Consider the following 23,562-nt stretch of genomic DNA (forward strand, 5'->3'; position numbering starts at 1 on the left):
TGGCTCTGCCTTGGACAACACAGGCCTGGGCTGATCCATGCATTCCAGGGAGCTGAGTATTCTAGGCATGTCCTTGCCAAAGGTGAGGCACACCTTCCTCTGCCTGCTTTGTAAGGCTTAGGACACGGAGCCAGACCAGAGCCTGGCTCACCAACTGTGGACCAACCAAGAAGGTCTGAGGTTCCAGGGACAGGGCTGAACCTCAGACCTGTCTCCTTCCTGTGGGCCTCCTCCATTCTTTACTGGTCTCTATGGCGACAATGTTAAGGCTTTATTGTCATGCTAAAAATATGGGTAATTGCTGCTAGGTTTTTTAATTTGTCAGTTAAGGCTTCTAAGCAGAGTGCTGGTTTTTTGATGGAGAGCTTCTGAGGTTGCTGTTGACACTGAAGTGTTAAGTACATGAAACCTGCTTGTGGCACAGAATGCCACTGGGACTTGGAGGGCTTTCTAGGCTGCTGCAACCTCACCCACTGTCACCCCTACCCCTTCCTTATCCTTGTTTGCCCTCTGGACCTGAAGAAGGGAAGGAGGCTGCATTATTTTTAGGTAGGAGCAGCTGGCTGTGGCCCAGTCCCCATGTAGTTATTGATTGGGATGTTAATGCATCCTGAGCTCAGTACAGACTTATTTGTATACATCATCCCAAGGCTGTGGACCAGGCCTCCTCATGGCAGTCTTGAATGCCTTCGCACTATTAAGTACCCACAGGCCTTGCCTCCTGCCTCAGCTGGGCCCCATCGCTACTCATTTTCCTTATATTTCCATCCCTGGCTGCTTTACCTTCCTGAACTGTGGGTCCTTCCACCTCAGTTCTTCCTTGCTCTCAGATCCTCACGTAACTTTGTGGGAGAAAGACAAGGGTGGAAGTAAGGGGATGCCTAAGACAACTTCTGTTCTAATGTTAACCCATATAAGGTAACAGCATCTAATGGATGACAGTGTCACTGCCTGTGACTCAAGGCCTTCTTATTATTCATAACTGTATAGGGGGTGGTTGGAGTGTAGCGAAGGGGGCAGTAGATAACCCCTTGGCTCAGCCTAATGTAAAGAAGCTTCCCTCAACCTTCTGCCTGAGCATGGTGGCTAAGGTGGGAGTAGAGATGAGACTGTTCAAATCCGTTCCCAGTGCAGTTACAATTTCCCCACCAATCCTCAACTCTAAAGGGGATTTTCATCTGACTTCTGGCTTACAGCTTCCACTTTTGTCTTCTCTGAGGCAGCCCTGTTTTTTAAACTGCTGTATTCTTGACTTTGGGATTCATCCTATTTCCTTCTTAGACTCTAACCACCCCCAGATGTGAGCTACCATGGAAGCAGGGCTGTGACTTATGAACCTTTAGTCTTCGTGTTTTGCACTTAGGGAAAAGGGAAAGGAACTAAAAACTTAAAGGAAGATACTCTGTCATAGCTCCTCTTTTCTCTTAAAGTTTGGTTTGAATCAGAAAGTGTTACTTGGACAATGAGAAGAGGCTATCCTGACTCTGAAAAGTGAGTGGTAGGAGGTGGTTAACAATAATGAGAATTTATATTTACGCAGTATTTATTGTGGGTTAGGCATTGCTCTAATCATTTTATGTGTATTGTCATTTAATCTTCACAATGACTCTCTGAAGTAGATTCTTTTTTCATCTTCACTTTGTCACTGAGGAGACTGACACCCAAAAGGTTAACTAACTTGTCCCTTGATTATCTAATTAACAAGTTTGGGATCCCAGTCCAGACAGTCTAGCTTCAGATCCCTTGATCTTAACCTGCTTTTCAGCATCACTGTGAAAGCTAAAGCCTTGGAGTCATGGGGAAGTGTCACTTTTTCTGTCTCTGTATCCATACTTCTCAGTATATCTTGAATTTTTCCACTTCCATGTCTACTGTCTTGTTCTTTCTTGTCTTGTACTGTCTTGTTCTTTCTGCTGGTCAGAAATCCTGTTCTTTAAGACTCTGATGCTTTCCTAGTTGAAGTTTATTTTCCTTTCAGTATTCTTGGTCCTATTGGTTCTTATTCTGGCTTTATTTACAGTTCTTTGTAAACTGTTAGTTGGTGGTTATATCTTGATGAAATCAATCATAGACGTGTCATTTTCATTATTGTTGTCTTTGTACATATTTCATATCTGTTGAGTTAAATTAATCCCCTCTCAGTTCAAATCAGACCCAGGCTTTCCAGAAGCTATCCCTGTAGCCTGCTTAGCTCAGCAGCCTCTTCCATTTCTTCCTCACCCTTCCAAAAGAGAAGGCAGCTTTACTGTTTTGGGGGTTACCATGGTAGCCTGTGATGCTTTCTGTCCAAAGTACTGCTGCCACCATCAGATACTGATGTTTCCATGGCAACCAGGTGAAGTCAGTAGGCATGTGCTGAATGCAGGAAAGGAACTCTGGTCTGAGAAGCTGTGTATCTGAAATTTCTGTCTTCAGTTATCCCCTCTTCCCTCCCAACTTTTATACTCTAGATCCAGAACTGATTGCTCTCAAGATGTGTTCTTGATTGAAAGAGCTCTGTGAGGTGAAGCAGACCAGTTAACTCAGGTCACGTGGGGAGATGGAGGCAAGAAAAGATCTGATCAAAGATCACTTTTAAAAGTTGGATGAGTTTTCTTGGCTTTCCCAGATCATCTCTCAAGAGCCCTTAAGGAATTGGCTGGCGTTACTGGAGACCCATTAAGCAGTTATTTGTGAGGGCAGTGGGTGGATGAGGTGTATCAAGATTGTAAAGGAGCCAGGCAGTGCTGGATTGCAAAAAGGGGGAAACAATGACCTTGGAAATCAGAGAACTTGTCAGATTTCCAGTATTCCAGAAAGGATGGGAACTTCAATCAGCTTTCAAGCATCTTGAAACCTGCTTGTTTAAAATGAGTGGTGCTGAGAATCAGCCTCCTCCTCCCACCTCCTAAGGCCTGACCAAGACAGGGGACCTCCACCCTGCAGCAGAAAGATCATACTGTGGAACAACACCATGTGGTTCAGATCTCTCTTCTGCCACAAACCAGCTGAGTAAGCTGGGGTGTTACTTGACTTCAACTCAGACTCCTCACCTGTAGAAAGGAAATGATTACAACAGTTCCTATCTCAGGCATGTCCTGAGAATTCAACGAAATGATACATGGAGAGGGCTTAGAACTGGTTGGTTTGTCCTCATTCCCATTCCTCAGAATGCCTACACACTTGACTTTCTACCTGACCTAATTCTTCCCAGCTTCAGAGAATGCTCGAGATTTACAGGGGGATGATAGGGCCCTACTGATGACAGGGCAGTGATGAAAAGAAACCTGAATTGTTCCTAGGCTTAAGTACGAGGCTCACAAGGCCCTACACGTCACCCACAGTCAGGCTAGCTTTCAGGAAAACTAGTCATCCCACTGGTCCAGTCTCCTTTTATACTTAAAACTCTAATGGGGTTACAACCAGATGGCTTTGGAAAATCAAGGTGAGCCCCTCAGGGACCTTCAGGATACCTAGCGCCCTCTGCTTGGTCTGGCTTGGGAAAATCCCAAAGCATTCTCTTACCGTCCTTTGCAAACTGCCCTCCTAATCTCCCCCAAGCATTCCTATAGCACCTGTCTTTTTTGGTTTCCAGAGCCTACCTCTACCTACTCTGGCAACTTCCTTTCAGAGTAAGTATTTTAAATTGGCATTGGTCCTCTGCCTAAGATTATAATTTGAACAGAAAAATGGGAAACTAGTATAAATACCATCCTTAGGCTTCAGTTGCCAATCTTCCCCCAGTACTCCCCAAGCAAGAAATCCAATAATGGGTCTCATGAGTCCTGTGGGAGTTTCGTTGGACTCTGTGGACCACAACTTAAATGTGTATTCCCAGAGCAGGGCTATACTTTGAGAGATTCAAACATTACATGGTGCTTGAATAAAGGCCCGGACACAGGTTGTCAAAAAACATTACTTCCCTATAATCCAATAAAAAAATTTAAATAATGAATTTTTTTTTAAAAGCATAACTTCCACTGCTCATTTGTAAAATTATGAAGATACTTGCATATTATCTAGTCCTCTTCACATCTTGTAGGATGTGGGATCTTAGTTCCCTGGCCAGGGATTGAACCCATACACCCTGCAGTGGGAGTGTGGAGTTTTAACCACTGAACCACCCTTATCCTCATTTTAAATTGGGAGAGCTGAGGTTCAGAAAGACAAGAGAGGTTAATAGTGACTTTCTCTATAGACTTCTATCCTGAGTGCCAACTAAAAAGACTTGCATAGCCCCATTGAATTTGTATTCACACCTTGAGTTTACATGGTCTCCAGGTTGTAAAGGCATGACATCAAGATTCAAATTCCTTGAGTATATCCATCTGAGAGCCCCTGGATGATAGAGGGCTAAGAAGCAGGATGCTCTTAATCTGACTTTGGGGACCTTTTACAACTTGGATGCACCATCCCACCAAATTGTGCTCTGTTCTATACAATGAGGGTCTTTACCATCATGTGGCAGGCTGCCCACCATTTCTTTTGTACATTTTCTCATGTGGTTTTGCCACAAGGCGTTTCTTTTCCTTCTTTCCGCCTTCTATCTACAGCCTATGTATAACCTTCAAGGCCCAGTTCCTAATACATGTCTTCCAAATGTTCTGTTTCTTTCATCCAGACTTCTTAGAGCACTTGTTTCAGCTTGCAGTTAGAATGTGGTGCAGTTTGCTGCTGCTCTGGCCATGTCAGTGCTTCCTCCACCTGGTCCCTGCTCTCCAGCACGATTGTAAGCTACCTGCAGGCAGGGATAGTGGCTTGTTTTCTCCATAGGGCCCAGCACAGTGACTTGCATATACAGTACTTGAGTGAAACAAGCATTTGTAGATGAAAGATTAAAAAGTTCAGGAAAATCCACTGATGTGGATTGGAGTAATGTTAGATAAATTAAAAGATGTATGTATGGGTGGACTTTCTAGGAGTGAGGATTTAACCCAGAAGATTTGTGGAGTGTCCTTCCAGGGCTCTGGTGGCCTTTCAGTTGATGAGAGCCCTTTCTCCAGTCTCTAGAGGAAGGTTAGATGTAGCAGGGCAGAACTGTAAGCACAGGCCTAGAGCAGAGTGCTCTTGGCCAATGAGGAGGCCTTGTGGGCCAGGGGGCATGGGGTTCATAGAGGTTGGGCAGGGGCTGGGCTAAGGGAGCAAAGACCCCAAGATAAAATCACAGTGGTTAAGAGGCTATTACGGCAGAGAGGAACTTACCTGGCTCAGGCAGCTCAGCTCCAGGCCCCTCTGCTGGTCTCTCACGGCAGCCCAGGTCCGCAGCCTGCTCTTACTTCGCCTTGATCAGAGAGAGGATGAAGAGCTGGCCAGGCTCTCAGAGAAGACCCCATCGCTCCGAAGTCTGGCAGGAGCGGGGCTTCAGTTTCCGTCTGTTCTGAGCTCTTCCTGTAGGCGTTTGGAGGGAACACACAGATGGGTTGGGCTGATGGAACTGGCTGAGTTGGGGGGAGGGAAGCTTGTAGAGTGTGTGGCTCCCCTCATGGGGGCAGTCCTGCCATCATCATCTTTAGAATTCTGCCACATGAAAGACACTGGGCCTTCCAGTTCCTCACCCTCTCCTCCAGTGACATTTGACCATTGGTGATCCTCTTCCTCTAGGAAACCCTCCTCCCTGGGCAGTGGCCACCACTTCTTTGGCAGCTACATCCCCACTGTGCTTCATCTGCCTGTCCCCAGGACACTCTCTTTGGTCCCTCTTTTTTGGAACAACGAAACTTTGTTTTGTTTAAAATTAGTTTATTTAGCCATAGGTAAAAACTCAAAAGGTAGAGAAAAGAGCTTACAATGAAAAGTAAACCTCCGAACCTGTCCTCCCCAACCCAGTTCCCCTTCTCAGTAGTAATCAGTACCATCCTGGCTGGTGATTTGTTCTGTCACAGACCCCTTTGGAAATCTGATGAAATTCATGAACCTGTTCTCAGACGAATGCATGACTGCACAATCACATCAGATTGCACCATTTCACAAGATCACAGACCCCTAAAGCCAATGTGTGGTTTGAGGCTAAGGATCCCAGACTGTATTGTACCTTCTCTCTTAGTATCTCTGTTAGTGGGTCCTTGGTGAAAAATGAAGATGCGGGGTTCCTTCTTCAAGGAGACTTGTTCAGGGACAGTGGAACATTAAGCTGAATGTAGGGCCTGTGTGATTGCCCTGCGACGTCTCCTTTCCTCTGGCTTTTCTGCTGTTGTTAGGGCAGTTATTCTCATATCTGTCTCTTGCCCTGACTTGTTCTGAATTTCAGACTCAGCTATCTGGGGAGCAGTTGAAACTCTCCATATGGATGTATTTCTGAGTATCTCAAACTCTAGGGTCTCCAAAATTGAGCCATTTACTGGCTACCTCCTCTGTCCCCTAACTGCCAGTTCCTCACCATCCTCCCATCACCTGCAACTCCTCACTCGCTTTGTACCCAGCCACTCAGTTGCCAGGTCCCACAGATTCTGCCTCTGAATTCCATGCTGCTTCTCCTTTCTGATTGCCATCTCCTTCAGGATGCTTCTTCATTACTCTCCGTGTGTATTACATGATTGTCCCCTAAACTCAGCTCCCCAGGCCTTGCCTCAGCTGCTCCAGTCCATGAACACCTGTCCCCGCCTCCTCTTCCCAAAGGACCAGCCCCATCATGTCACTTATAGACTCAGAGCCCTTCAGTGACTCTCACTGCCTACCAAGTTGGGCACAAACTCCTTTGCTTGGCATTTAAGGTCCTTTGCAATAGAGCTCCCAACCTTCTTTTCAGTGCTCATCTCTCACCCCTCCTCTTCATGTCCCTGAGGTTTCAACCCAACTGTAGAACCATCTGGTCACCCTTAGTGGGCCCAGTGTGTTTTCCTGCATTTTACAATTAGAACTGCCTCTGTTCCTGGTCCTGAGTTTAGAGCTGGTTTACTTCACTATAGCCATGTAATTTTCTCTGGCCCTTTTACCATAGCCACTGCCCATGGCTTTGCCCATAGTGTCCCCTGTATTTCTTCTACTGTTCCTCTCCCTCTTCCCCTCATCCTCACTGGAAGTGGAACCTCAGGTGCAAAGTTAGATACAATCACCATTAAATATCAAGCAGACATGAGTGGAATCCCAGTTCTATTGCTTATTAACCTCAGGCAAGTAAAAGCGGTAGTAACACCTTATAGTCATTAAAGAATTGAGATAAAGTGAATAAGTCCTAAGGACAGTGTTACTATTCTTATCTCACCACCCATGCTGGGCTGGTTTCCCTTGGCTCCTCCTCAGCTGCAAGGACTCAGGAGACATCCTTCTTTCCATCTAGCTCTGGGAACCTGGGTAGGGTAGAGTGGAGGCCTGGCCCCCAGGTGCTCAGGTAGCTGTATCATCTATCTAGGGGTGAGGGGAATTGCTGCTTCTGCTCTTTGTTCAAACTCGTGGCTCAGGCAGCAGCAGGCGTGGGCGTCCCCAGGGGAGGCACTGACAGCTTCAGTACTCACACGGGCCTTGCAGGTGACAGCTGGGGTGGTGGGGCCCTGCCGGGGGAGGTGCAGGACAACCCCATTAAACCCCAGCTGATGGGCCTCCCTGTTGGAGGTGGGCCCCACCTTGAATCATCCCCGGTCACAGCTGAGAGTAGTTCTGGGCACAAAATGTAGCCTCCAGCCTGCTCCTTGCAGGATTAAGGGGTAAGGAGATGGGGACTTGATCACTGAGTTACCGAATTATTCTAGCAGGTCCCTACTCCTCTCCAGGCCTGTTTTTCACTGGCAAAGGGACCACTTGGACTCTGTTCTCTAGGGACCTTTTTCGCCTTGTCATGGGCTACTCAGACTAAGTTCCGGAGCCTCCCTGGAATTGTTCGACAAGAAAACTCAGGCTCATGGGAGCAAGGAACCTAAATCCATCCATCCCTTTCTTGGGAGCTTTGAGAACAGAGTCAAAGTGAGCAAGTGCAGTAGAAAAATTCTTTATTGAAAAGAGAAAGGTGGTCCCCTTGGTGGTGACTCCTGAGTCCTGGCAAAAGGCAGGTTGCCACCCCTCAAATCTTCAGGCAAAAGTCTCTGCATGCCTTACCTTTAATAACCTTAAAGGGGAAGTGCCGTGGTGTCACGGTAAGTCACAGAATCAAGAACAGCGCTTCCAGGCCCTTGCCTTTAAGAACTTCTTAAGGGCAAAGTGGACAAGTGCAGCAGAAGAGAGCCATGACGCTGTAAGCAAGTCTCAAAAAAGCGGCTCTGTGACTTTACCTTTAAGAATCTCTTATGATGAGGCATGTTCGCGCTGAGTACAAAGGTGGGAAACTGTAAAGAAGTCTACCAAGGTCTCTTCCAGTTCTTGCTTTTAGCATCTCTTTACTGGAGAGGTGGTCAAGCGTGAATTAATAAAAAAGAAAATCCCTTGCAGAACTCTTTCCTCCCCGCCCGCCGGAAGCTGCCCCGCCCACCGGTTGCGGCTCGCCCTCGGCTGGTCCGCTTCCTCTTTCCAGGAGCCCAGAGGCCGGGAGGTAAACGGAGAGCGCAGGAGCGGGTGGGGCGACGCCCTCCGGGCCTGGGGGCGGGGGGCCCGCCTCCCGCGGTCACAGCTGGGTGTCACGGGAGTTTTTGGTTTCCTAGATGGTCTTCAAGGAGGAAGCCGAACGAGGGCGGGGCGGGGCTAGGGGGCGGGCAGAGAGCGCGGTGACCATGGCGACCACGGCTCAGAGCACTGAGAGGTCGTGGCACGATCTGGAGCGCTGCTTAAAGAACTTGGCGTTGCGCGGCACCAGGTTGGCAAGGAAGCGCTTGGCCTTCTTGGTGAGGCTCTCGCGACGCGCGGGCGGAGCGGGGCCCTCGGGGCTGCCCCACTCGGGCCGCGGGCCCCCGGCGCCATCCCGGCCTCGCCGCAGCCGGATCTGGCGCACCGCTCCTTCGAAGAGCTCCCTCGTGTTGTGGTGCAGCGCGGCCGACGTCTCGATGTGCTTGCAGCTCAGTGTCCCTGCCAGATGGCGGCCCTCTGCAGGAAGGGACCTCTTCAGGCGCCCGCCCGCCCACTGGGCTGCGCTGGGCCCGGGATGGGGCGAGGCGGGACCTGGGGTCTCCAGGGCGTGCAGTGAAAAGGGATTGGGGCAAGTCAGTCTCTAGCACAGAGGGAACAAGCAAGGATCAGTTGGAGGGCGCTGGTGATGCGGAAGGGGAGGGAGAAAAGGGCCTTAAGAACAGGTGAGGGGGAGTGAAGAGAGGGTCTCAAGCCCTAGGTGTGGGCATTGAAAGTCTGCCCTTAACCTGGGGCCAGTTGCAGTTTTGTGCACCTTGAAGGGTAAAAGGGCCCTATGGAGAAGAGATGACCTAGAAAGGAGAGAATCCTATGAGATTGCAAATATGGATGAGGTTCAGGGTACTCACCCTCCAGTGAGACCTCCCGAGAGCGGGCCAGGTCACTCTTGTTTCCAACAAGGATGACAGGCAGGTCGTGGTGGGGCCTTCCAGCCCTGAGCCGAAGTAGGGTCTCTGGAACTTTGGAGAAGCTTCGTCGGTCGGTGACTGAGAAGACGATGAGAAAGGCATCCCCCGTCTGAAGGCAGTGGTCCCGCAGCCACCCGCCTGCATCCCCCTGCAGATGGGCAGAGAGTTGTGGGATGTCAGGGCTGGGGGCATGGAAGAACCTGTCCAGCCCCTGCACCTCAGGGATGAGGCACCAGGGTGTGAGGGCAAAGCCACCTGCTTAGGACACAGCGCATTCTGCCAAATACATCTAATACCCAGAGTGTGTTTGTGGAGGGGGGAGAAGTTTGTAATGTGAGCCCCACATGGGCAAATGGGTGACATAGGATCCTAGACTAGGGTAGTCCATCCTACTTTCTTATGCCTAAGCTCTTCAAAAATGAATGCTATTCAAGTGTATTCAATCTGGCCTCTCATTTCTGCATAGTAATCATTTATGTCCATATTTTCACAAGGCCTCACTTTTTTTTTCCTTCCCTGACATTACAAAGCCCTGAGCTCCTGTCCTGTCAGATCAGTTTCTTCTAGGCTAAAAAATGTATTTCAGGGTTTCCAGCCTGGCTTCCAGCTGCAGGGTTTGTCAAATTCAGATCCTAACATTCCTCTGGGTCAGAAGATCCTGGAAACCAAACAGCAGTTCTCAATGCTATGGTGTGTACATGGGTGTCAGCCTTTGCTCTCTGAGACCATACATATGAAGAGTCAGGTTCCATTACTGTTAAAACGAGGGTACCAGCCTTCAGCCAAGACTGCCCCTCCTCAGTTCTTCCAGGTTTCATTATCTGCTTGCAGCTACATCTTAGTTCTTACCTGTTCCCAGATGTCATAAACAACTAGAGTCACTTCCTCCTTATCCACCATGATGCGTCTCTTATAGGTGTCCTCTGTTGGGAAATAGAGACAAGGAAGAGAGCCCGTTAGGAGGCTCCCCAACACCTGTAAGACTTGGTAAACAGGGACTCCCTCCAGAGAGGTTGCCACAGAAAGCATTGGAACAGTTTCTAAGTTCTGGCCTCCGGGACTGCACATGCCTCGAGCTCTTCCATCCCTGACTAGGGCTCCAGAGGTGCCCTCAACCCTTGCAGGGCTCCCCCAAATACCTGGGTTCTCCAGCTCGTGAGCACTGTCTCCCTGGAGACCACCGAAAGTGCCTGCTAGGGTGCTCTTGCCCACGCCGCTCTCCCCCACCAGCATGACCTTGAAGATGCCATCGTTTGGGGTGGGGACTGCCTCCCCTGAGCCCAGGGAGTCAGAGGAGCCAGAGGATGAGGCTTGAGGTGGCCAGTCAAGTTCATCTACAGCTTGGGCCCGCCGCAGCTGGTGCTTGTAGGGGACAGGCATACTGCCTCTTCGTCTGGGAGCCCCTGGGGCAGGGGGTGGCCTGCCCCGGTCCAAACCTGCCAACAGTTTCTCTGGCTTCTTTAGCAGTGTGGCATCTGCTTCTGGGGGGGGCAAAGAGAAGGAAGCTATGAGTCGGGTAGGCCTAGCCATCTGCAGCAGGCTCAGTTCTGGCTGTTCCAGCCTCAGAGACCCCATCGATGACCATGACCCAGAGGAGCTGGTAATTTTTGTCTGCCCTCTTCCACAGAACACCATAAGCCTGAACTGGTGGGGCTCCCAGGAGTTGACCTGAAGGCTTGCCCAGCGTGGTTCCAGCCACAGCCTGTTCAAACGTGCCTCATGCGGGGGAGGCACCTGCGTGCAGGCTTGCACACCCACTCACACCTCACACTGACACAGTCACACCCCCAGACTAGGCCTCCGGCCGGGCTGGGGAGGGGGCCGGCCGCGCTGGGGAGGGGGCCGCCACTCCCTCCACTGAAGGCCCTGCCCTCTCCTGCTTCCTGCACCGGGTGCTCCTTATGCTGGGGAGGTGCCCAGGGGATGGGAAACTGGAGCTACTGCCTTGGTTCTGGGGGTGGGTACTGACAGAGCCAAAAACTTTGTGGGGAGCCGCTTCCCAGGAAAGGGCCTTTTCTCTGAGATGTGTGTGTTGGGTCTCCATGGGTGTGTGGGAGGGGCTGCCTCTTCACACGGCCCTGTAGGGACGTCCCCCCAGTGCATGGCTGTGTTCGAGTCCTGCTGCACCCCTGGCTGTCCCTGTGAGTCCCAGACAATATTCTGTTCTTATTCTCTTCAGAGGTAGGTGGAGGGAGGGAGGGAGAGAGAAATAGCGAAGGAGCGGGAGCAGGGAGAGTGACCGTGCACGGGTCCGGATAACTGGAGGAGGAAGGAGACACAACAAAGGGGGATGCAGAGAGGCTGGAAATAGCCTAGGATCAATACTTGACTGGCAGCCAGGGCCTCCAGGAGCCAGAGAAACCCTTACAACAGGTCCCCAGGGTAGCCCCCTGTCCGTGATTCCCAGGCTTGTGGGCTGCCCCTTGTCCTTACCCTTTCCCTCCTGCCCATCACAACCTCTCAGGAATGAGGCAGACCTAGGGGCTAAGTACCAGTATCTCCAGCAAAGCCCTGGGTGATGGGTGAGGGGACATTTAGGCAGCCCCCCTCTACCCCCCTACTTAGCCCAGCCCTAGCGTGGGCAGGTGGCTCCCTCATTTCTCCAGTGGCTCTTCCCCTCTTGTTGGGTTCAAGCTGCTTCAACCCCTAATTCTGACCTCCCCACCAAAGCTTCAGCTCCCACCAGCATGGTTTCAGCCAGAACCTGCCAGCCTTGCTCTCACCTGGTGTGGGTGTCTCTGGAGGAGAGTCCCGGTGGCTGCTGGAGGGGCAGAGTGCTGTGGTTTCCGTGTCGGTGTCCATGTCGGTGTCGAGGTCCGAATGCATCATTGTGCGTGTGCAGCCCGGTAGCTTGCAGCACCCGCTCGCTCACTCAGCAGCACTGTCAGCTTTTCCCTTTAAATACCACCCCCCCCTCATGCTTTACCCCCCCCACACCTGGGGAAATAGCCCCGCCCCCTGATGAGGTCACACATGCTAATAAGCCGTGATGTCAGCGGGATTCCCTCCTTTCTGCCCCCCCTTCCTTTGTGTCTCTTCCCTCTGGGAGCACACCCACAGCGGAGCCTGGTTAAGATGCAAACAGAACAAAGTCAGAGGGGCAGAAGAGAAGTGGGGCGAGGGGTCATGGGTAAGGGAGCTGAAGATGAGAGGAAGCAAGGATCCAGGACCTGGGTGGTCTTTTTCCAGGAGCTAGGACTATGTGTCATTTGTCTGCGTATCCCAACCCCTTAGCCTAGCGTTCAGCCCAGAGTGGGTGCCCAGGAGCTAGATGGAGAGGCCAAAAAAGACGCAGGGACAGAACAGCCACCCTGCCACCAAGTTTTCCTGTCGCCCCCTCCTTCCGCCTGTCACTCCTTCTGGGCTAAGACCCACAAAAGTACCCATTTCCCAGCCTGGCCTCTAGGCAGATGGGGCTTTGAGGAGGGAGACATGGTGCTTTGTTTGGGCAGCTTCGTTTTTTTACTTGGTTCCAGTGGGTACAAACCACTGTGGAGACTTCCCACCTGTCCCTCCGTGCCAGGTCCACCAACCTCATGTTAATCAGAGCAGGAAAAAGGGGAGGGGCAGCTAGCCATCTGGAAGTTCCCAGTCCCGAGGCAGGCAAGCCCCCTCAGTGCTCTCTGGAGCAGCCCCAGGCCTTCTGGGCTATACCGGGCAGACACGCAGTGACACCCACCTCTCTGGGGGAAGCCAAGATAGAGGCACTGCTCTACTGCGCCTTTTCTGCCAGGTCCCTTTCACTTTAGGCTCCCACTCTTGTCTTCCTGACATCAAGGACCCAAACACGCATTTCGATTTACTGGCCCCTTCTCTCCCCATTTTTGTCAGATGCTGTGCTAAGCACCTTCCTGAATTATCTCCTTTCATCCTCATGACCCTGAGGCTCAGAGTGATATGTGAGTGACCTGTCCTCCAAATCAATCATGCAGCTGGAAAATGGGGACACTATGATTCCCACCCAGATCCTTCCAGTGCCAGAGACTACCTTTCATCTCTATGCTATGCTGCCTTCTTTGTCTTAAATATTCTAGCTGTCTCCTATTATTGGGAACAATATTGCCATCTTCAGTGGATTTTTCCAATTGAAGCAAACAGTGATCTGGGGATTGCTAGTGCAGTATGTGGATGGAAGTCAATAACAGGGCAACAGCGTAGGGTCTAGCGGGAGCAGAACTAAGCAGCTACAGTCCTTGTGTACTTCACTGGATAGACTCTACAGTCCTCAATCACAGCCTACTTGTCCTTGACTTTATTCACAATTTTAATGTTCACCTGTGTTCTGTACTTGAAGATTAGAAGTACATCTATAGCGGCTAGTGACCCCTACAGTAGCTAATAGCAAGAGAAACAACATCACAGAAAACTTTTAAAGGAGTCCTAACATTTAAAAAGTGCTCCAAGGTCATCTGGCATTAAGGCGAATAGCTTTTCTGACACTGTTCACAGCTTCTGAAGACATTGCTGCAGAGTTGTTTGGTTTCTGAGTGATCCTCAGCTATCTAGAGGATTTATGTTATATTGCAGATGTGCTGAAGATGAGTGTGATGTTTTAGAATGACTTCCTTCCAAAATGAGTTTTTTAAAAGTTTTAAATTATAAAGGGGTGAACTTTGTATATCTGGAAAGTTCATTTAGATGGTAGAATTCATTTCTATGATACTAGATAAGAGTGTCAGCATCTGTAGAGCCCAGCGAGGACTCGACCATGACTTCTGCTGGCTCTCAATCTAGCCTCAGGCCACAGATACAGGCTGGGTTTCGTCTTGAACCATCATCTCTCTCATCCCATTGGTAAGTGGCTGTGCACTTGCCGAGCTTGAGGCTCCCTCAGGAATTGGAGGTTCTGTATAATAATGGGACAGACTGAGATTTGAAATTGAGCCTATCCAGGTTTAACTCTGCCTCTCAATAGAGACTGGACCAGTCTTGCAATTCTCCTGAAGCTGCTGTGAGCTTGTGAATTGGGGCTGTGGTATCCATGGCACAGCTTTGTTGTGAGGGTTAGCTACACCTGATAAAGGGTCTGACATGCAGCAGGTTCCCCTGCCATTTGGTGCTCCACAGCCTCAGGCTGGGTATTCCTCTCCCCTCCCAGTGTGACCTGGAGCTTGCTTTAGGCCCAGATTCTGCTCCTTAAGAACCAAATTCTGGTATCTGCTCAGATTGTCTAATTCTTAGGCTGATTCCCATCTCATAACTGAGATCACCTCCCTCCTTCCCACCAAGGGCCTTTGCTTAAGTCCCATGCCCTGGTATTGGGTGTCTATCTTGACAGGATTTGAAGTCACCTAATTTCTTTTTCCTTGGGCCATGGTGAAAATAAACTTGGGTGACAGCCCCCCAGTGTCCCACCCTTACCTGGATAGGATCCTCTGTCTTCATTTCCCATTATGCCAGTACAAGGTCAACCCCCTCTCCCTGCCACTGGGGCTTCCCTAGGCTCCTACTTGCTGGGAGAGGAAATGCTGAACAATTAGTGCTGGGTGTGAGGACATTGACAGGGTGTAAGCAACAGGGCTCCTCCAGCAGACCGGTGGGGATAGGCCAGGCCACGCAGGAAGGGGAAAATGAACCTAAGGGGGAGTCCATTTCTCTGGGGACTGATTCTGTTAGGGAATGCCTCAGCTTTGCTTCTGTAGGCATCATACCCACTTTCATAGGCTCTTTCTAAGTCCTTTGTGCCCATTAATTTTCTTTTTAAACTCTGGGACAGCTTTGTCACCTTGCTTACCACAGACTGGTAAGCAAGCATATGTCCCAGCATTTCTCACTGATCATTCCCTCCATTACCCTCTCCAGCTTTTTGGGTCCCTCCTACAGCCCTAGCCCTCACTGTCTGCTTAGTTTGCTTATCCTGTGGCCTCTCACCTTGCCTAAAATTCACAACTCTATTCCAACTACTGACAGCATTCTCTAGGATCTAGTTTGGACCCTCTTCCAGGAAGACCTCTTGGATTTGGCCAAGGTGATGCTAGCATCTTCATACCCTGAGTGATTATGATTTTTCTCTGGATGCATCTTTGTCTGCTTTGAGGCATGCTGGAAGAGAGTTCATCTGTCTTGCCTAGGACAGACTAAAAATGCTTGGTGGGGTGGAGGATGGAGGGCAGGAGTCTTCCACCAGGGGACAGTCTGCCTCTGTGATAAGTACTCTGAGAGTTCTCCATAAATGGGAAGTTTCCCAGCTGCAGGGCCTGGCTGGCTCACAACTTCTGGCCTGGCAGTAAGGAGGCTTGGTGCTCACTGCTGGTGTCAGTCACTATAGAGATGGGCCCTTGGCAGTAAGTGGAGATGGAGAGTCTTACTCTTGGGGTTCCTAGAATTTTCTTACCCTCTGAGTGGTATAAAAACTAAGGATGGGTGATTTGAAGATAAACAGGAAAAGGGCAGGAGGCGAGGCAGAGAAAGGCCTTCATAGTGAGGAGCAAGGTGAGGGGAGCATAAGCTGAGGTAGGGAGAGAGGCAGGGCCCAGGACAGCTCACTTAGAGTCTGAAATTTCTGATTCCTTTATTTTCAACCTTGGCTTCCTGGGCAACAACCTAGCTATGGGACAGAAGCATTTGTTGTGCTCTTTTTATGAGCTGGGCCTTGTAGGAGGGATCACTGTTGGCAAAACCTCAGGCCCTGCTCAAATCCTCCCCTGGGAGCTGGAGGTCTCCAGCCAGTTGGCATTCTGGTGCTTAAGGCCACTTTTGGGTGGGTTTGGCAAGGATGAAGTGTCCAGGCCCATGACCCTTTAAGAACTTTACTTTTTCAAAACAGCCACAACCGGTGGCAGTGTGGAGAGAGGGTGGTGGTGGACTGTGGTCTCTGGCCATGTGCAGAGGGGGCTCTGTGAGGGCCCTCTCCCCGTCTGAGGGACACCTAACTTGACAGCAGCTACATGGGATCAACGGGAGGCCCATCAAGTCCCCTCAGACTGAGGGACAGGGAGGGGAGTAGTGGATGGGAAGCTGAGCTGCCCTCTGTAGGGTTGCTGTCTCTGTGAACAGAGTGCCCAAGGGAGCCAGGTCACCTCAGGCCAGCAGTGGCTCATCCTCCGCTTCGACCACCCAGACCCCGGGTTCAGCCAGTGGCACCAGCAGCACATCGTCCTCATCCTCTGGGGACAGGACTGTTGTGTGGGGTCCAGGTGGTGCCCGGGTTGGTCCAGGGGGCCGCAGGCTGGGCAGGAGGCGGCCTCGCAGGGCCTGTACCACTCCAGACAGCAGTGATGGCTCCAGGGGCACCGCAGTCAGCGGCCCTGGGGCTTCAGGGACAGTAGGGAAGACTGGGGATGTGTTGGCAGGTGGCAGTGGGGCTTTGACAGGCAGCGGGGGTGCCTGTTCCCCCTCCTGCCCGCCCACCGCCCCGCCCTCATGGGCTGGACCTGTACTGCCATCTAAGGTCTCAGGAGGAGCAGAGGATGGTGTGACCTGGGATCTGGTTTCAGGGGTCCGGGCTGGGGGGTTGCTTCGGGGAAGCAAGCCCCAGCGGCGAAGACGGCGCACCAGGCGGCGCATAGAGCGGCCTCGCTGGCGGCGGCGGGCACCTGAGGTGCTCCCTGGAGTCATGTCCTGGCGCAGGATATGTAGCAGAGAACGCAGGTTGCCCAGAACAGAGTTCTGCAAGGAGAGGAGGAAGACATCAGAGTCGGAAGGGGTGGGGACAGCCACAGTGGGGCTGGAGTGGCAGGTGGTCTGGTTGGGGAGGGTGACTTACATCATTAGGGTTCTCTGTAGGGAAGTCCTCTACAGGGGGGATGGCGCCCTGAGCAATGAGCTGCCCGTAGGAGGGAGGCGCCTGCTGCTGCACAATCTCAGCCTCCATCCGGGAGAGGGGGGCGAAGATGCTGGAAGGCATGAGGGCTGCTCAGTCACAGGTGCCGGTGACCAGAGCTGCCTGTCCCAGCCCAGACAGGCCTCTTTACTCCACACCCAGGCCAGGACACCCAGCATTTATGCCCTGGCTCTCCAAAGTCATCTGAGGTCTCCGTCCTTCCTTGAGGTGGCTTTCGAGATGTAGATCTTTCCCTCCCTCAGCGGAGCACACCTGCCCCCAAGTGAGACAGCCCCAGGAGCCAATCCAGCAGCTGGTCACCAGAACCTGTCCCCCGCATGGGCCCCCGCAGGTCTCCCGTGGCCACAGGGGCCAGGTCCCGCCCCCAGCACCCACTCCTCTAGCACCAGCTGCACACCCACTGACCTGTACTCCTGGGTGCGGATGGCATAGAGCTTGCAGGTGCAGCCCAGGGCGATGACCAGCAGTAGGCCACACACGAGGCTGCCGATGACGGCGGCGGTAATGACCTTGCGGGGCAGGGCGTAGGAGCAGTCCCACTCGTCACTGCCATCAGCACAGTCCGGCTGCCCGTCACACACCCACGTCTCATACACACACTTCTCATCCCGGCACCGGAAGTTGCCCGGCTGGCAGTGCCGACAGCGTCTCTCGTCCGCTCCATCAGCACAGAAGGTCTGGTAGTTACAGCGGTCAGCGGGCAGGTAGCAGGCTGTGGCCCCAGGGGTGCCGGCGGCCCCACAGGGGTAGTGTCCAGCTGGGCAGCTGGGGCAGTTCTCCTCGTCTGTGCCGTCTGCACAGTCCCATGAGCCGTCGCAGCGCTGCGCCTCGCTGTAGCAGCGCTCGCTGAGGCCTTCACTAGCCCCCAAGCCAGAGCCTAAGCCGCACGGTCGGTCCCAAGGCAAGCAGTAGCCCCGCACGTGGTAGGTGGCATTGAAGCCCCGACCAGTGCTCCAAGGGACTGTGTGGTAGTCCACTGTGGCCTGGCCAGACAGCGTCTCCACGGTGACAGCCTTGCCATTACTGAAGTGGGTGAGGCTGCGCAGCAGCCGGAGAGTCTCGAGGGGACCCGAGCCGTCATACACACGCACCGCATCCCCATAGCCTAGATCCAGGGCCGTGAAGCGCACAGCCAGGCGCCGGCCATCACGTGGGTCCAGGAGCCAGCGGCAAGACTGGGGGTGGGAGACTGAGGCCATGTGTGAGTATCCGAGAGAGGAGAAGACCCCATAGAAGTCTTCTAAGGTGTGATTGCAGGGTGGGGTGAGGACAGGAGCTAGGGCCAAGTCAGGGAAGGGGTCTGAGCTGCAACCTGCCTCATCAGAGCCGTCGCCACAGGCGTCGACCCCATCACAGCGCTGGAGCAGGGGCACGCAGCGGTGGTTCAGGCACTGGAACTCCTCCTGCAGGCACATCAGCCAATCTGCAGAGGCACCACGGGGAGGGGCTGTGAAGCACTGGAGCGGGCAGGATCCTCCCCTCCTCCCTGGGGCTTCCATTGCCTGTTCTAAGCGCCACAACAGCCCTGTCCAGCCCACCTTGGCTATAAGAGAGCAGGAAGCCCTGGCCCATGGGCGCTCTGGCCCCGACATAGCTGTAGGTGATGGTGACGTTGCCTCCAGGCAGCTGCACAGGGCTGGCAGGTGCCTCGCACAGGGAGAGCTGCGGCTGGATGGGGGAGCGCAGGGTTAAGCGCTCTGAGCCACAGGCCAGATGCAGTTTTTGGAACCTACAGGGGTGAAGGAGAGCAGGACGTAAGATATTCCTGACCGCTGCTGGCTTCTTCCTCCCCTGACAGTTGTCAAGCCTCTTCTACCCCAAGCAGCACAAACACCTGCTTATCCACAGTCCAAACGGTCAGATGAAAATGGAGTTAGCCAAATTCCTTTGTAATCAAGGCAACAGCCCTAACAGAGGCCTATGGTACCTGAGACCATGAGTACATCTTAGAGCCTCTTGGAAAAACTGGCATGTGTTCTGGACTGAGTTAGATTCATTGCTTTCCTGTTGTTGCAGCACTGTCACCCGAGTATGGTGCCGGCAACTACCATAAGCTTAATTAACCAGAACTCCCCACCCCCTCCCAGCGCCCAGTGGTGAGACCTGAGATCACCGTAGCATTCTGATCGCTCTGCTCCAACAAGCTCTCCCCAGATGGCCTCTCTTTTCACCTGTCCTTTTCTGGGTAAATTTATGGGAAGTGAACTGTGTGAAGCAAACAGCCAGGTATTTAACACAGGCCCCAACCCCACGGCCCAAGGTTGGTGGAGCCGAGGGAGACCCAGATTGTTTAAAAGATCTGAGGAGGCTGAGGAAGGTTCTGGAGTGACTGTTGTCCTTCAGAAATGACAGGACCCAAGCCAGATGTCCACTCCAGTCCACCTGAAATTCATTGTGTCTGGCCCCAAATAAGCCAGGCTTTTAGGGCAGATGACGCCAAATCTAACTCTCCTCTTTCCCCTGTTGACAGGATGGAAGCTCCATGGAGAAGTGATCCCCGCAGGCTTCTCCCTGGTAGAGGAGGGGGGGGTGGGGAAAAGGTATAGGGTTGTGCCTGCACTCACCTGACCGTTACCGTCTGCTCTTTGCTGCCCAGGATGAGCCAGGTACAGTTGGCAGGGGAGCTGCGGCTGTCCCGGCCCACAGGCCTCTGTAAGGTGCCTTGCACTTCCAAGAGCACCGCTGGTGGGTCCTCACAGGCTAGAGAAAGAGAGGAATGTAGGGACATCAGTCGAGAGCCCCTCACCATCACACCCCTGCCCAGGCTTGAGGTCTCCGAGGGCCTGGGCTCTTTGGAAGAAGCACAGACACTCCCCCCACCCCCGCTACACACACACTACAGGCATAGTCTTCAGCCAGCCTCCTCCTCTTCTCCCTCATCATAATTCCACTTTAAGTATCAACACCACAAACAACATGAGGTCTGCTCTGTGCCAGCCACTGGGCCAGAAAGAACAGGAAATACTGTTTCTATCCTCAAGGAGAGCACATTTTGGCTAGGCAGATCAAGGATGGATATTTGGGGGAAAAGAAAAAAGTACATAACTACCAGCTGAGGTCTTACTCTGGGTCTCAGTTTCCCTATCTGTAAAAAAAAGGGTGGGTGACGTCTACTCTAAAACTATGGTAGGTGCTAGAGGAATGCAAGGAAGAGAAAGTCTTGAGTTCTCATTACCTACCAAGCCCATGGGACCCCGGGGCATCCTCTACTCACCAGGATTCGGGAAAATGAGCCTCTCTGGGTGGGCCACAGTGCCTCCTAGAGGAAGAGCGAGAAAGGGCAAGAGTCATGCTTCCGAGTTTCCTTCAGCTGAGCAACTCAAGGAGGAACGAGAGCCATTTGCGGCTTCTGGGTAGTTTACGGGAAGGGGTGGTGGAGCAGAGGAAGACAGCGGTGTGTGACCTCGAAGGAAGGTCTGGCAGCACGGCCTATAGGATGGGTACAGTGATTTACGGAAGTCAGGGGAAGACTGAGAGAACGGCTGGAGATTTTCCGGGGGCTGGGGCAGGCAGTGCCGGGGCGGCGGCAGGGGGTGGAGGGCACAAAGCGAGCAGGTTAAGGTGAGGAGCTGCGTAGCAAGAAGGGAGCTAGAGTCCTCTGGGCCCGGTGATAGCCCTGGGAGCGGGGTGCCGGGCGAGTTGTCTCATTTCGATTTCTTACCCAGGAAGAGGAGAAGGATGGCCGGCAGCATCGTGAGCCGTCCGGAGGTGCAGGAAGAGTCCCGGAGCTTCCGTCGTTTATTCAGTGGGGAGGCGGCGCCGCTCCGGGCGTCCTGGCTCCCCAGTGCCGCCTCCCCCAGGGGGCTCCATGGCCCAGGCTCCCCGACCGATGCTCTAGATGCCAGGGCTGGGGACGGGTGGGGGGCGGCAGCGGCCCGGGTGCAGGGGCGGTGCCTCTAACCAACTTCTGAGTTGTTTTCCCCGGCCACCGCCGCGCTTTCTCCGAGGCCAGTCCCTGAAGCCCCGGAAATCGGCTCGAAGTCTGGCGCTGGGGCGCGCCCTCGCCTAGAGCCCGCCTGCAGGCCGCGAGCGCCCAGGTCCAGGCCTGGCCGCCACCTGCCGGGGCTTGAGGCCACTTCCTCTTCGGGCCAAACTTTACCGACTGTCAGCCCCCAGGGCCGGGCCGGGCGCTGTTCAACTTCTCCAGCGCGTCCAACCCGCGGAACGCGGCAGAGGAGTGGGGGAGGGGTCAGGCGACTCGGTCCAGCGCCCAGTCCCTTGCCCAGACGGTACCCTCGCCGGCCCTAGGGTTGGAGAAGCCCGGGCGGAGGAGGGGGCGGGTGACGAGCCTGGCCACACCCCTGCCAATCAACGAGCGCCCCGCCCACCCACCCGTCTTAACCCCTTTCCGGTTCTGCCGAGTCTTGGCACGGTAGCTTTTAAGGTGCTCACCCTTACTTTTAACTCTGCTTTGTTTAGTCCTTTCTGTGTAACGTTAGTTACAGGACACGTTTGTCAGAGGACTACTGCTTATTCTGTAACTGTCATGTCTTTCCTTTGGATCCTTAAGCTCTCAGTACTTCTCTCGTCCCAATGTCTGGGATCCGGTAGTACTTTTTCTGTGAGCCTCTATTACAACAATTACCACACCGTGTTATAACTATTTGTTTACTCTTTCCTGACCCCGCCCCCGCCCCGCCCCTTCTGTGGAAACCGAAACTTCCTGTAGGTTGGGGCCTAGACTGTTTACCTTTGTACCCACAATGCTTCTTGCCTGCTGAGACACAGTAATTCAACAAACGAATAAATGGTGCCTTCTCTACTTGCTGTCTCTGTGACCTTGAGAAAATTGTTTAACTTCTCTGTGCTTCTCAAAATGGGGTTAATAATGTACAATTCCCTCTTAAGGTTATTGTCAACATTTAGGGGTAATGCAACTTGAACATCTAGGAAGTGCTTCATACCTGCTAGCAATTATTATTAGTCACAAGAGATATTTCTAATTTATGTGAGCTTGGGGTTGCTGATTTCCTGTGGCACTTACAGGTAATAATAGTAAAAAAGAAGAGTAGCAGATAGTTTTTGAGCTTTTTTGTACATTTCAGCACAGATCTAAGCACTTTTCAAGTATTTCCTCTTTTAATCCAGGTGGCCATAGTGGTAAAAAAACCCTCCTGCCAGTTCAGGAGCCATAAGAAATGTGGATTCGATCCCTAGGTTGGGAAGATCCCCTGGAGGAGGGCATGACAACCCACTCTAGTATTCTTTCCTGGAGAATCTGTTGGACAGAGGAGCCGGGTGGGCTACGGTTCATAGAGTCGCATAGAGTCGTACACGACTGAAACAACTTAGAACATATGCATAGTCTTGTGAGGTACTTATTATTGTTACTCCCATGTTACAAGTAAGGAAACTCTGGCACAGACAGGTTTAATATTGCCCAAGACCATGGATCTAGTAAATGCTGAAACAAGGGTCTGAACCTAGTGTACATTCAGAACGTCTCTACAAATGGTACAAACAGTTTTCTGTTCGTGACATTCGTAGTTGACATCAGTTTTGATGTATTCAAAACTGAGGCCTCAGCAGGACCTGAAGCCATAAAGGTGGCCATAAAAAGGCCCTTCTTCCACTTGGATCTTGGCCCCATGCCAAGGAACTTGGCTCCTTGATCTCTCTATGATCCCTACTGCAACCCTTGGGATTATGATAGGTGAAATTGAACCCTAACTGTGGGAGGATGGTATTGAAGAGCCAGAAGCAGGGCAAAGAGGCTGGGGAAATTAAAAATATTTAAGTTGTGAAAGTGATCATGGAAGTTTTAGTTAAATGCTGGCTATGTTCTCTATGTTGGGTACTTGGCAGATGACTGGAACTTGTAAGACTTCACTTTAACATCAAGGAGCTAACAGTCTAGTTGAAAAGAAAGGTCAGACACATAAATTTAAAGTCAGACAGCCATGGTAAGTACCCATGGAGGTGGACTTGTGGGGAGTTTAGAAGTTAATTTAGAAGTGAAACAGGAAAAGTGATGGTGAGATGGATAGAGTTTTAAGGAGCAAGAGGAGGAGGAGGAAGAGAGACCATGGTCTGCGATACTAAATAAACTAAGAGTTGAAAAAAAAAAATCAAGATCTAGGCTGTTGGGAGTAGTCATCATCATAAAGAAAGAAATGGCACCAATTAGAACAAACTTTCACTCTGTGAATATTTATTAGAGTGCCTTCCAAGTGCAAGGCCCTGTGCTAGCCATGAGGATTAATGTTTAAGAGTGAATTTGAGCTAAAAGAAGATGAGAAGAAATTAAAGAGAACCTAGGTGCTTATAATGAGTTTAAGCTTTAATTTGTTTAGTGAGCTGAAGTGTTCAGGCCCATATAAATCCCCACAGATCATCAAGTACATTTAGAAATGGATCTTTGTGGGGAGGAAGATGGGAGGGGGGTTCAGGATGGAGGAACACATG

General features: G+C 52.0%; 2 protein-coding genes and 1 long non-coding RNA gene across 4 annotated transcripts; 1 reads left to right on the forward strand and 2 right to left on the reverse strand.

Annotated features, from left to right (window-relative positions):
• Window positions 1–7,884: 7,884 nt before the first annotated feature.
• Window positions 7,885–12,281, reverse strand: REM2 (RRAD and GEM like GTPase 2). 2 transcript variants are annotated; one of them, XM_020909421.2, is made up of 5 exons: window positions 12,098–12,279; window positions 10,514–10,855; window positions 10,224–10,297; window positions 9,315–9,522; window positions 7,885–8,925 (listed from the first exon to the last, which is right to left on the reverse strand). In XM_020909421.2, exons 1-5 carry the CDS (start codon window positions 12,201–12,203, stop codon window positions 8,630–8,632), a joined length of 1,026 nt encoding a protein of 341 aa, XP_020765080.1. In that variant the 5' UTR covers window positions 12,204–12,279; the 3' UTR covers window positions 7,885–8,629. The 2 variants fall into 2 exon arrangements, with proteins under 2 accessions (XP_020765080.1, XP_070324977.1); XM_070468876.1 differs by lacking the exon at window positions 10,514–10,855 and having other exon boundaries at window positions 12,098–12,281.
• A 3,579-nt stretch (window positions 12,282–15,860) lies between these two features.
• Window positions 15,861–20,901, reverse strand: LRP10 (LDL receptor related protein 10). The gene is made up of 7 exons (XM_020909413.2): window positions 20,819–20,901; window positions 20,372–20,416; window positions 19,722–19,857; window positions 18,696–18,886; window positions 17,563–18,580; window positions 17,080–17,209; window positions 15,861–16,982 (listed from the first exon to the last, which is right to left on the reverse strand). The coding sequence occupies exons 1-7, from the start codon at window positions 20,847–20,849 to the stop codon at window positions 16,395–16,397; spliced, it is 2,139 nt and encodes a 712-aa protein (XP_020765072.2). The 5' UTR covers window positions 20,850–20,901; the 3' UTR covers window positions 15,861–16,394.
• On the forward strand, window positions 19,852–21,919 carry LOC139035587 (uncharacterized). Its single transcript, XR_011488193.1, has 2 exons — window positions 19,852–20,571; window positions 20,823–21,919. It is a non-coding gene; the product is annotated as an uncharacterized lncRNA (long non-coding RNA).
• Window positions 21,920–23,562: the final 1,643 nt, after the last annotated feature.

Source organism: Odocoileus virginianus, chromosome 6 (genome assembly GCF_023699985.2).
Source record: "Odocoileus virginianus isolate 20LAN1187 ecotype Illinois chromosome 6, Ovbor_1.2, whole genome shotgun sequence".
NCBI lineage: Eukaryota > Metazoa > Chordata > Mammalia > Artiodactyla > Cervidae > Odocoileus > Odocoileus virginianus.